The following is a 13,542-nucleotide window of genomic DNA, read 5'->3' as shown; positions in this document are numbered from 1 at the left end:
TGGGTCTCCTACCATACAGTCCCTTTTCATTAAGATGCCAACGGATAGTACGGGTTGACACTGTTGTACCCTCGGACTGCAGAACAGCTTGAACTTGTTTGGATGTTAGTCGAGGTTCTTTATCCAACATCCGCACAATCTTGCGTTGAAATCTCTTGTCAATTTTTCTTTTCCGTCCACATCTAGGGAGGTTAGCCACAGTGCCATGGGCTTTAAACTTCTTGATAACACTGCGCATGGTAGACACAGGAACATTCAGGTCTTTGGAGATGGACTTGTAGCCTTGAGATTGCTCATGCTTCCTCACAATTTGGTTTCTCAAGTCCTCAGACAGTTCTTTGGTCTTCTTTCTTTTCTCCATGCACAATGTGGTACACACAAGGACACAGGACAGAGGTTGAGTTACCTTTAATCCATGTCAACTGGCTGCAAGTTTGATTTAGTTATTGCCAACACCTGTTAGGTGCCACAGGTAAGTAACAAGTGCTGTTAATTACACAAATTAGAGAAGCATCACATGATTTTTCGAACAGTGCCAATACTTTTGTCCACCTCCTTTTTTATGTTTGGTGTGGCATTATATCCAATTTGGCTTTAGGACAATTCTTTTTGTGTTTTTTCATTTAAGACAAATTAAATGAAGATAATAATACCAAAGAATTTGTGTTTACAATCATTTTCAGGAAGAAACTGAGTATTATCTGACAGAATTGCAGGGGTGTCAATACTTTTGGCCATGACTGTATATAGTGTTTGCACGCAATGTAGCTGGATACGGATGGAAACACACTAAGGCTATGTGCACACGTAGGAAAAAGAGGTGCAGAATTTTCTGCACAAAATCCGCATCTCCTGGCAGAATCCGCAGCCGTGGATTTACCGCGGTTTTTATGCGGATTTTGTGCTGTTTTTATGCGGAATTGCTGCGGATTTTATGTGGATTTTCTGCGCTTTTTGCCACTGCGGATTTTTAACATGGAGGGGTGCAGAAACGCTGCAGATCCGCACAAAAGAAGTGACATGCACTTCTTTGAAATCCGCAGCAATTCTGCACTGATTTTTCCTCACGGTCTGCACATCTTTTTTTTTCCCCATTAACTAACATTGTACTGTACATCACAGTGCGGATCTGCAGCGTTTCCACTGCGGATCCACAGCAAATCCGCATCGTGTGCACATACCCTAATAGGAGAAATCAGGAAAAAAGGGCTGCACTAATGAAAAAAAGGACAATGTATGACGCAGTGATGCACGCTGAGCGGACTACAACCAGATGTGGCTGCAGAACACACTGCAGCGTGAGCTGCACTCACACACACAGTCCTTGCTGACTGCCTTGAACAGCGCTGCAAGGCAAAAAAAAGCTTATCACACAGCGGTTGCTAAAGTAGCCTGGGTAAAGCACAATTAAGCAAAGCGCTATCTCAAACTGTCCCTCAGTCAGAACAGCACCGTACTGTCCCTAACTGAATTCACAGCAGAGTGAACCCAAAATGGCGGCGGCGGCTTTTATAGTGCATCATGACATCATTTCAGCAGCTAATCACAGCCATGCCATTAGTTACATGCCTAACATGCATAACAGGATGTGCCCACACTTCTTAGGATTTCTCATTGGCTGAATTAAATCAAACTGGCTCATTGAATTATGGGAACTTCCGATTCCGGTGTCCGATATTGTAAAAGTATCGGAACTCAGTATCAGAACTCTGATATCGCGAATATCGGCCGATACCCGATATTTGCAGTATGGAAATGCTCAACACTAATCATTACAGGAGCTCTGTATAAGGTGTCCACAACCTATTCTAGGAAAATCTGCTCTCCAGGAGGCAAATAGCGCTCCGCCCTTCCCAAGTGTCGCCAAGTGGCTAAGCAGTACTGTACAGTCACATATGGGGTATTGCCATTCAGTGGAAATTGTGGGACAAATTATAGTGCCATTTTTACCCACTTCTTGTGTGAAAATGTAAAATCTGGGGCCAAAACTACATTTTTGTGGTAAAAATGTTATTTTTTCTTCACTGCCCTATAGTATGAAATTCTGTGATACACCCGTGGTCTCAATATGATCACTGCACCCCTAGATGAATTAATTGAGAGGTATAGTTTGTAAAATGGGATCACTTTTGGGGGTTCTGCTGTTCGAGCAACTCAGGGGCTCTCCAAGTGGGTCATCGCACCCACAAACCATAACAGTAAAATATGCACTATAGTATAGAGCTCCTTCCTTTCTGAGCTTTGCACTGTGTCTGAAAAATATTTACCGATTATATGTAGGGTATTGGTGCACTCAGGAAAAAATGGACCTGTTTGTTGTAAAAAAAATTTCCTCTTAGCCTTTAAAAAAATTAAAAACATGAGGCTAAAACAACATTGTAGTTGTAAAAATGTAGTTTATTCTTTCTTCACAGCTCAATGGTATAAAATTCTGTGATGCACATGTGGTGTCAATATGATTGCTCTACCCCTAAATAAATTCATTAGGGAGTGTGGTTTGTAAAATGAGTTCACATATGGTGGTTTTCTGTTGTTCTGGCACCTCAGGGAATCTGCCAATATGACATGGCACCCTCAAACATTCCAGAAAAATCTGAACTCCAATTTGGCGCCTCTTCCCTTCTCATCTTTGCACTGTGCCTCATAAATAGCATTCTCCCATATATGGGATATCAGCGTACTCAGAGGAAATTGCACAACAAATTGTAATGTATGGCTAAAATAACATTTTTTGTGGGGAAAATGTGATTTTTTTAAATTATTTTCATGGCTCAACGTTATAAAATTTCTGTGATGCATCTGGGGGGTAAAAGGTGCTTACCATACATCTAGATACATTACGTTAGGGGTCTAGTTTCCAAAATGTGGTCAATTGTGGAGTGTTTCCACTGTTTAGGCACATCAGGGGCTCTCCTAACAGGACATGGCATCCACTATTGATTCCAGATAATTTTACATTCAAAAAGTCAAATGATGCTCCTTCCCTTCTGAGCCCTGCCGTGCGCCCAAACAGTAGTTTTGTCCCTCATATGGGATATTGTTGTACTCAGGAGAAATTGCACTACAAATTGTATGGTGCAATTTTTCCTGTTACCCTTATGAAAATGCAAAATTTGAGGTTAAAAAACATTTTTGTGGGGAAAATGTGATTTTTTATTTTATGTTCACAGCTCAACGTTATAATGTTCTGTGAAGCACCTGAAGGTTGAAAGTGCTCAACACAAATTTAGATCAGTTCCCTTAAGAGTCTAATTTCCAAAACTGTCTCACTTGTGGAGGATTTTCACTATTTAGGCACATTAAGGGCACTCCAAATGCAACATGGCGTCCGCTAATTGTTCTAGCAAATTTTGCATTCAAAAAGTCAAATGGCACTCCTTCCCTCCCAAGCTCTGCCCTGTGCTCAAATAGTTAATAAATAACATTTCCCACATGTCTACTTTACATCAGCCCAAATTGGAAACATTTTTGTCAGGACGTTATAAGGGTTAAAAGTTAACCAGCTATTTCTCATTTTTCCAACAAAATTCACAAAACCATTTTTTAAGGACCGCCTCACAATTCAAGTGAGTTTGCGGAGTCAGTATAACAGAAAATTTACTTTGGAACCAAACTTTTTTATTTTCATAAGGGTATCAGGAGAAAATGTACCACGTAATTTGTTGTGCAATTTCTCTTGAGTACACTGTTACCCCGTATGTGGGGGAAAGCCACTGTTTGGGTGCATTACAGGGCTCAGAAGGGAGGGAGCACCGTTTGACTATTTCAATGCAAAAGTGGCTGGAATCAATGGCAGGGCCATGTCAAGTTTGTAGACCCCTGGTGCACCTAAACAGTGGAAACCCCCCAATTCTAACTCCAACCCAAAGACAGCCCTAACCCCAACCCTAATCCCAAAACCATCCTAACCCCTACACCACAACCCTAAACCCAAGACAACCCTCTCCCCAACACAACCCTAGCCCCAACACACCCTAGCTCCAACCCAGCCCCAACCCTAACCCTAGCCCAACCCTGACCCTAGCTCTAACCCCAACCCTAACCCTAGCCTCAACCTTAACCCTAGCCCCAACCCTAGCCCAACCCTAACCCTAGCTCTAACTGTAGCCCCAACCCTAACACTAGCCCAACCCTAACACTAGCCCCAACCCTAACTTTAGCTCTAACCGCAACCCTAACCCTAGCCCCAACTCTAACTCTAATGGAAAAATGGAAATAAATATATAAATTTTAACTTTATTATTTTATCTAACTAAGGGGGTAATAAAGGGGGGTTTGATTTACAATTTTTTTTATTTTGATCACTGTGATAGGGTCTATCACAGTGACCAAAATGGACTAATAGGAAAAATCTCCTATTGTTGCCATGTGCAGGCCAGCAGATCTTGGCGGGCGCACTGCGCATGCATCCGCCATTGTCTTCCTGGAAGAAGACACCGAGGGCCAGGAGACAGAGCTGTAGGGACTGTGGGACACCGGAGGTACCGGGGGTCTCAGTCGGGGGACCCCATTTCTCACTCCTCTGATGTGCTAGATCATATCAGAGGGCAGAAAAATAAATAGGAAATCTGAATTTTTTATTTTTTTTGTGATTGGCGTTATTCCGTGATTAACGGTGATTGCAACACTGGGGACAATAAAAATAAATACCCTTAACTGCCGCCGGTAAAAGGCATATCGGCGGTCATTAAGGGGTTAAGGTGCAAACCACCTTGGGGGTTAAAGCGGTTAATAACTGAACCTCATTTTTAAAATCTGACATGCGTCACTTTATGAGGTAATAACTCTGGAACACTTCAACATATCCCAGTGATTCTGAGATTGTTTTTTCATGACATATTGTACTTCATGTTAGTGGAAATTTTGTCAATATGATTTGCGTTTATTTATGAAAATATAAGATATTTCACAAAAAAAATTGAAAATATTGCAATTTTCAATTTTTAAAAATTTTAAGCCCTTAAATCAGATAGTTACTGTATACCACACAAAACAGTTACTAAATCAAATTTCCCACATGTCTACTTTACATTAGCATAATTTTTTAATGTATTTTTTTAAAAGAAGTTATTAGAAGGGTTAAAAGTTTATCTGATTTTTTTCAATTTACAAACCTATTTTTTTGGGAGGAACAAAAACCAGCACCTCAGAGATTTAATTTTTTTTAATGCTGATCACCATGTTGTAAAAGAGAGAAGACAGCTTTATTCTTTGGGTCAGTACGATTACAACGATACCATGTTTGTATCATTTTTTTAAGTTCTGTCACTTCTACACAATAAAAACAATCTTTTAGAAAAAAATATTGTTTTAACATCGCTGTATTCTGAGAGCTATACCATTTTTATGTTTCCACTGACAGAGCTTTATAGTGGCTTGTTTTTTTTCCAGGACAAGGTGACATTTTCATCAATACCATTTTAATTTATATTTGTCTTTTTTGATCACGTTTTATTCCACTTTATTCCAGTGGTATGATCAAACGCCATCGTTTTTTGCCACACTTTGTATTTATTTTTATTACCGTGTTCACTGGGGTTAACTAGTTTGACATGAAATATTTGTAGCTTTTTTGTTTATTTTTGTTTTTACATGAATATGTGTATTTATTGGTGTGATATTTTTTATTGTGTCTTTTTTTTATATATTTTTTAAATACCTTTACTTTTTTACGTTTTCACTTAGTCCCTCTATGGGACGTTAATTTTTATTATTGTGATCACTGGTCTCATGCATTGCAATACACCGGCACTGCAATGCATGAGACCCGTGAGATTGCACAGACAAAATGCCTGCTATACCCTGCCTATAGCTTGGTCAGACAGGCCACCATACTTGGCACACCAGAAGGTCATTGTTTGAACTCCAGGTGCCATGACAATCATTGGCTCCTAGTGATTTTGTCATGGGAGTGGCAACGAGGGTGAGAGAGTGAGCCCTTCTAAATACCACAATCGCTATCAATCGCAGCACCTGAAGGGCTAATCAGGCAGGGGAGGTGCAAGCTGGGACCTGGCTGTTACCTCAGGAGCTTAGCTGTCAGCGCCCGGTGGTGATCATGCAGGGAAGTGCTGATATTTCAGCACTTCCCGCCAATGACCTGCTGTGATCGGTTAGTCAGATTGCATGACTGATCATGGCAATCAAAGACCGGGGACCACTGAAGTCGGTTTCCGCATCTCTAGCCGTGTTGGTCAGCAGTCACTGACTAATATCAGCATGGAGCTGTCACTGTGTGTGTGTGTGTGTGTATAGCATGTCATGATGCTGGAAATGACACTTGCTCACGATGTGATATACCTGTCATTGGTCATTAAGAGTTTAACTAGGTAATAATGAATTATAAAATGATTGCTCAAAGGAAAAGACTGAATAACCTTATTTTTAATTCTATACAGAGTTCAATAAATATGATTTGTAAAATGCTAGAGAATGTTCCAGAAATCCAGAAGGTCTATTTCCATCATCCTCTTTTCCTTAAATTATTCTTTAACTATTCCCAACTGATGGAGACATATGGATGCTTGGTTATGAAATGTTGGATTAATCAAGAATATTTAAAAGAAGATGAATCTACAGCAAGTATTGTTTCCAAGCTTCATCCTACTGTCCGGTGGACTTCAACACCAATAATAAGTATCCTTAACTACTGTCCAAATGCAATCCTTATTTTGCTGGTATGTCCTAAAGTAAAATTTAGTTTATTAACCGGTTCCAATAACCTAATGTCAGTGGTGTAGACGTATGTTATCTTCCTCCAGTTGCATATCAGTGATATTACCATTTACTGTAATTTTATTGTCTAGTGATAAAAAAAGGTAACTTTTGAAGACTGATCATGGCAAAACCCAATAGCAATATTATGTTATTTATCTCACTTATATAGCACCATTAATTCAACATAGCTTTGTAACATGACATGCACATATTGATTTCTAACTGTATTTCAAAATGAGACATTTAGCAAACAATTGATCAGTTCTTTGTGCCACCCCGCCACGCCAAGGCATTCTCATAATGGGGCAGTCCTACTCTACCTTTATTATATTTGCTGTGCCATTATGGCCTCCTAAATGTATTAAAAGCAAGACCACATTAAATGCAAACTGTACCTGAAGTATTTCTGAATCACTCCCATAGCGCCAAAAAGGGCAAGCACAGATAAAGGTTGACCAGGTCTGGATATAGACATTTCAGGTACAACCTCCACACTGCCTAACCAACACCACCGATGAAAGGTGAGACAGGCTTGGACACAGGTGCACAATCAAACAGAGCCTAGGGCAGGGCTGCTGTATGTGTGTACAGCAGTCTAGGTCAATCACAAAAAACACAGAAAGAATGGCGTACATAACCCAGCACGCACGGCAACAGTGGTGGTCAACCACAAACCAATATAAAAATAAAAAAGGGGAGAAGCCAGGGCTGCTTATGGTCAGAACACAATACATAAAGTGCACATGCACATATTGATTTCTAACTGTATTTCAAAATTAGACATTTTTGGTCAGGGCCGTCTCAGTTGAGTGATGGGGGGAACCAGATTGTAGATTGTCAAATAGCAAGTTAGATGAGAGGTGGGAGGAAAGTTCAGTGTGGACGTGCTACTCCATGAGTTTGGAAGCGAATAGGAGCAGCGACATTGGGCGATAGCTGGACATAGCAGTTGGCTTTTTAAGGATAGGTGTGATTGTGGCATGTTTGAAAGCAGAAGGAAAGGTGCTAGAAGTTAGTGATAGGTTGAAGAGGTGGGTTAGGGATGGGATAAGAGTGATGGTGAGGTTGAGGAGGAGGTGGGATGGGATGGGGTTGAGCGCACAGGTGGTGGAGTGCGATTTGGAGAGGAGACAGTTATCCCCCTTCAGTGATGTTGGATAGGGAAATTATGGGATTTGGACATTGGTCTGGTATACAGAGGGGTTGTGGTGGTTGAACAATGAAGACTAGCCTTGTTTTGTTGATCTTATTTTTAAAGTGTGTGGCAAAGTCCTCAGCAGAGATGAGGGAGGTTGGAGGGGGCAGTGGGGGGGGAGGGAGCTAAAGGTTTTGAATAACTGTTTGGGGTTGTAGGATAGGGAAGATATGAGGGTTGTGAAGTAGGCCTGTTTAGCGAAGGTGAGAGCAGATTTAAAAGCGAGTGTTGCCAGTTTGAATGCAGTGAAGTCGTCTTGCGAATGTGTTTTCTTCCAATGCCGCTCTGCAACCCTGGACACTTGCCGGAGCTTTTTAGTGGTGTTATTGTGTCAGGGTTGTCTATTGATACAGTACATTGCACTCTGCCATGAATGAAGGGGCAACTGTGTCAATAGCTGATGCGAGAGTGGCATTGTAGAAAGCAGTGGTGCTGTCTGTGTCGTGGAGTGAGGATATGGATGCCAGTGGTAGGATAGAGTCAGAGAGCGTGTGAGTGTCTTGGTGTGCAAGATTTCTGCGGGGGTGTGCATGTTGCTGGACATGGCTGACCGGTGAGGAGGACAGGGATGAGAAAGTGAGCAGATGGTGGTCGAATAGAGAGAGAGGGGAAGTGGTGAAGTTAGATAGAGAGCAGAGATGGGTGAAGACCAGGTCTAGTGTATGTCCTTCTGTGTGGGTGGATACGGAGCACCACTGAGTACGTCCAAAAGATGAAATATGGGACAGAAGTTTGGAGGCTGTTGACTGAGGGGTATCAGTGGGGATGTTGAAGTCACCCATGATGATGGTGGGAATATCAGCAGAGAGAAAGTGAAGAAGCCAGGTGGAGAATTGGTCAATAACGGCAGTGGCAGGGCCCAGAGGTTGGTATATGATGGCCACTTGGGGGTTGGAGGGAGAGTAGATGTGGACAGAGTGAACTTCAAAAGAGGAGAGTATAAGGGAGGGTAGAGGTGGGATTGGGTTAAAGGTGCAGTTTGAAGAAAGGAGAAGACCCACTCCTCCACCATGTTTCTTGCCGGGGCAAGGGATGAGGGTGAAGTGTAGGCCGCCATAACACAGCGCAGCAGGGGAGGATGTGTCAGAGGGTGTTAGCCATGTTTCTGTGAGGCCAAGGAAGGCAAGCTTTTGAGAGAGAAAAAGGTCATGAATCACATGAAGCTTATTGCAGATGGAATGGGCATTCCAGAGTGCTCCAGAGAGAGGGAGCAGAGGGGTGGGCATCAGGGGCACAGGTTTTATGTTGGAAAGATTGCGGTAGTTCATATTAGATAGGGAGCGGTAGGAGGGGGTAGTAATGGGAGGTATGAGCTGTGGGGGTCCAGGTATAAGAAGTGCTTATTCAGCAGACATACCCAAAAGAGACAGATATATAGAGTGGGGTAGTGACTCCTGCCGTGACTAACTGCCGTTGAAATAACTGCACTTCATGATACTTAGCTGCAGTGATACTTTGCTGCAGGGAGACATGTGCCTGACCAGCACACGTGCCCCCCCTAGAATGCTACTAAATTTATAGGACTAAGTAGAGGATAATGTGAGAGGGATTGTGGGAGCTGATTTGGGATAAATTAGCAATTGGCCAACACTCTGGGGGAGGTTACATTATTAAAGGCACAGGGCTTGGCTACAACCATATGCTGTAAGGGTACCGTCACACAGTGCAATTTTGATCGCTACGACGGCACGATTCGTGACGTTCTAGCGATATCGTTACGATATCGTTGTGTCTGACACGCTACTGCGATCCGGATCCCCGCTGAGAATCGTACGTCGTAGCAGATCGTTTGAAACTTTCTTTCGTCGTCTAGTGTCCCGCTGTGGCGGCATGATTGCATCGTGTGACACAGGTTGTATACGATGTGCGCACAGTAACCAACGGCTTCTACATCGCAAATACGTCATGAAATTATCGCTCCAGCGCCGTGTATTGCAACGTGTGACCGCAGTATACGACGCTGCAACGTCACGAATCGTGCCGTCGTAGCGATGAAAATGGCACTGTGTGACGGTACCCTAACACCTTGCACACGATAGTATCTCCTGTGACCCCAGCATGGATGTACAGCAGTAAGTATTGAATACAATTCAGCAAATGAATTTAGCAAACATTCAGCAGGCACATTAAGGGAAATGTTGCAGGATGATAAGCAGCAGATGACAGCAAGCAGAGATTGTACCATTAAGGGAAATGTTACATATGAATAGAACTGTCCATTCACCTGTGTGAAGCTGGATACACATAGGGCCAGGTAGAGTTGAAAAAACCCACACAAAGGTACAAAGGTAAAAAAATGTCATTCTATGAAAAGACCTTTGACTAAATTATAAATGGAAAAATACTGAACTTTTGTGGTTTCATATGAAAACAGTAATAAGGTAGAGATAATATAGATACTAACTGATTTATGTAACCTAAAAGTGATATGAAAACTATTTACCTTTCAGGATTTGATGAATAGTGGTTCGGTAGAACAGGCTGATAAAGTGTTTGTGATTTTAAAAACATTTTTACATGGAAAAGACAGCTTTGAAAGTTCAAATTTAATTTCAAACAAACTTCTGCAAATATTGCATGATGCCATGATTTCTTCAGACTTGCAAGGTATTAATAAATCTGTCTCTCTAAGACCGAAAGTATCAAAAAGAATAAAACAGTCCCCAGAATGTATTGAAATTATTTGGGGTATTATTAACATTTAATTTAAAGTGCCTTTAAAGAGAACCTTTCACCAGGTCAAAACTTGCTAGAACTTCCTCTTATTTTTATTCCTCTCCTCCTCTGAGTATTTTATATTCTAGAATTTAGTGCTAACTTTTATGCTAATTTTAACCAAGGGAAAGTTGCACAAAAGATAAAGCACTATTACTCCTCTTTTCCCTGGGTGGGTGAGGGGGACAGATATAGGGCTCATTAAGGAGTTCTGCAAGGTCCATGGCCCCATCGTCTTCACCATCAGAAGTAATCTGGGGAGCAGGGATACCTAGGGTGCCCCTAGCGATAGGGTCAGGGAAGTTGCTGCTGGCCCTATTTATTCCTCCAGTTGTGACACCACCTCTGAAAAAGAGACTCCTGAAACGACCACATAAATGTGATCCAAAATGTTAGCTAACATGTTCCCAAAAAAGCTTCAAATCAATCCACAAAAAAAAACAAATTCCCACTCAGGTCCATCATCTGTTAATGGAAACTGGTAACACAAAGGCTCTGGAAAAGTGAAGTGTCTCCTTCCAAAAAAAAATTAGCGAATTTGGCATTTCCAAATCCAAATGCCCCCCTTCCTTCTGAGCCACAGTGTGCCTAAACCACATTTAGCATCCACATGTTTTATATTTCAGTAGCGATGAGAACCCGCTTAATTTATAGGTGCGTGGCTCCAGAAGCATGAGCTGAGCATAATGTACTGGGCGTTACTATGTAATGAACACTACAATTTACGGGCACTACAATAGCAGATTTGCAATGTTCATCCAGCAACATTCACTGCTGATTGTTTCTGGAAAACTTCCATGAAGTCAAATCATCACTACACCTGTAGATGAATTCTCATAGGGGTATAATTTCCAAAATGGGATCAGTTGAGGGAGGTGGTTATGCTCTTTTAGCACTTAGTGGTTCTGTATATGGAGTTCGCAAACTAGTCTAGGAAAATCTGTGCTCCAGGTGTCAAATAGCTCCTCATCCTTCCCAAGTTTTGCCGTGTGGGTATTTCCACATTCAGCAGAAATTGTGTGACACATCTTTACCCATTTCCTTTTGTGTGGAAATCTAAAACCTAGGGCTAAAACTAAATTTTTGTGGTAAAAATTATTTATTTTTTTATTCACCGCCCAATGGAGTAAAATTCTGTGACACACCCGTGTTGTCAATTTGATCACTGCACCCTTAGTTGAACTAATTGAGAAATGTAAGTTGTAAAATGGGGTCACCTATGGGGGGGTTCTGCTGTTCTGGCACCTCAGGAGCTCTCCCAGTGGGTCATGGCACTCGCAAACCATAACAGTAAAATCTGCACTATAATATGGCGCTCCTTCCCTTCTGAGCTTTGCACTGTGCCTGAAAAATAATTCCTGATTAGATGTAGGGTATTGTCAGAATCATGAGAAATTTCACAACAAACTGTGAGGTCCATGTTTTCCTATTAGCCCTTATAAAAAATTAAAAATTTGGGACTAAAACAACATTTCAGAGGTAAAAATGTAATTATTTCTTTCTTTACCTCCCAATGGTGTAAAATTCTGTTAGGCACATGTGCGGTCAACATGCTCACTGCACCCCTAGATTAATTCATTGGGGGGTATAGTTTGTAAAATGGGGTCACTTATGGGAGTTATGCTGTTCTGGCACCTCAGGGGCTCTTCCAATGTAACATGATACCTTCAAACTATTCCAGCAAAATCATAACTACAATATTGCGCTTCTTCCCTTCTGATGTTTGCACTGCATGTCAAAAGTAGTTTTTGACCACATATGGGGTGTTAGCGTACTCAGGAAAAATTGCGTAACAAATGGTACCATTATTTTTTTTCTATTATCCCTTTTGAAAGTTAAAAGCTTGGGTCAAAAGCAACATTTTGTTGCTTTTGTTTTGTACAATTGTATTTTTCCGCTTACTCAGCCTAATGTTATACAATTTTGTGAATGGTCTGAAGGTTAGACATGCTCATTTCACCCCTAGATGAATTCCGCAAGAGGTGTAGTCTCCACAGTGTAGTTACTTGTGGAGGTTTCTGTTGTTTTGGCATGTCAAGGGCTCTTCAATCTATTCCAACTAAAATTGAGCTCCAGAATTCAGTTGGCGCTCCTTCCCTTCTGAACCCTGTTGTGTGCCCAAACAGTAGTTTTCCTCCACATAGGGTATTGGTGTACTCATAAGAAATTGAACAACAAATTGTCTTGTCTCTTTTTTTTGTTATGATTGTGAAAATTAAAAATTTGGGGCAAAACAACATTTTTTGCAGGAAAATGTATTTTTTTCATTTTCACAGCTCAACATTATACATTTCTGTAAACCACCTGCGGGTTCAAGGTGCTCACCACACCTCTAGATACGTTCCTTGAGGAGTGTAGTTTGCAAAATTGGGTAGGTTGTGGGGGTTATCCACTGTTAAAGCACATCAGGGGCTCTCAGCATGACGTCCGTAATCTGTTTCAGCTCCTTCCCTTCTCAGTCCTGCATTGTGCCCAAAAAAGTGGTTTTCCACCACATATCGGGTATCAGTGTACTCAAGAGAAATTGCACAACAAATTATAGAGTCCATTTTCTCCTGTTACCCTTGTGAAAATACAAAATTTGGAGCTAAATCAACTTTTTTTGAGGTAAAATGTAAAATGTTCCTTTTTTTCTCCTATGTTGCTTCAGTTCATGCTAATAAACTTATTGAATGTGGTTTTGAGTACTTTGAGGGGTGCAGATTTTAAAATGGTGTCACTTTTGGGTATTTTCTGTCATGTAGGCTCCTGAAAGTCACTTCAAATGTGATGTCGTCCCTATAAAAATTCTTTTTGAGAATTTTGTAATATAACCATCTAATTTAACCCCTTTCTGACATTAAACGTACTATCCTGTCCATGTGCCCTGAGCCCATCTGACCATGGACGGGATAGTATATCATCGCCGATCGGCC

The 13,542-nt window shown here is 41.4% G+C and overlaps 1 protein-coding gene across 2 annotated transcripts in view; it reads left to right on the top strand.

The window, feature by feature from the left end:
- MEI1 (meiotic double-stranded break formation protein 1) overlaps positions 1 to 13,542 on the top strand; it is a 1,359,645-nt gene that overhangs the window by 1,042,274 nt on the left and 303,829 nt on the right. For both annotated transcript variants that reach the window (XM_077277434.1, XM_077277433.1), the window contains 2 exons: positions 6,399 to 6,677; positions 10,363 to 10,519. In XM_077277434.1, the coding sequence (XP_077133549.1) occupies positions 6,399 to 6,677; positions 10,363 to 10,519 (436 nt within the window). The remainder of the gene's footprint in view (positions 1 to 6,398; positions 6,678 to 10,362; positions 10,520 to 13,542) is intronic.

This window comes from Ranitomeya variabilis, chromosome 8 (genome assembly GCF_051348905.1).
Source record: "Ranitomeya variabilis isolate aRanVar5 chromosome 8, aRanVar5.hap1, whole genome shotgun sequence".
In the NCBI taxonomy this organism is placed as follows: Eukaryota; Metazoa; Chordata; class Amphibia; order Anura; family Dendrobatidae; genus Ranitomeya; species Ranitomeya variabilis.
The sequence above is the reverse complement of the archived record's forward strand: the minus strand, read 5'-3'. Positions and strand labels throughout refer to the sequence as shown.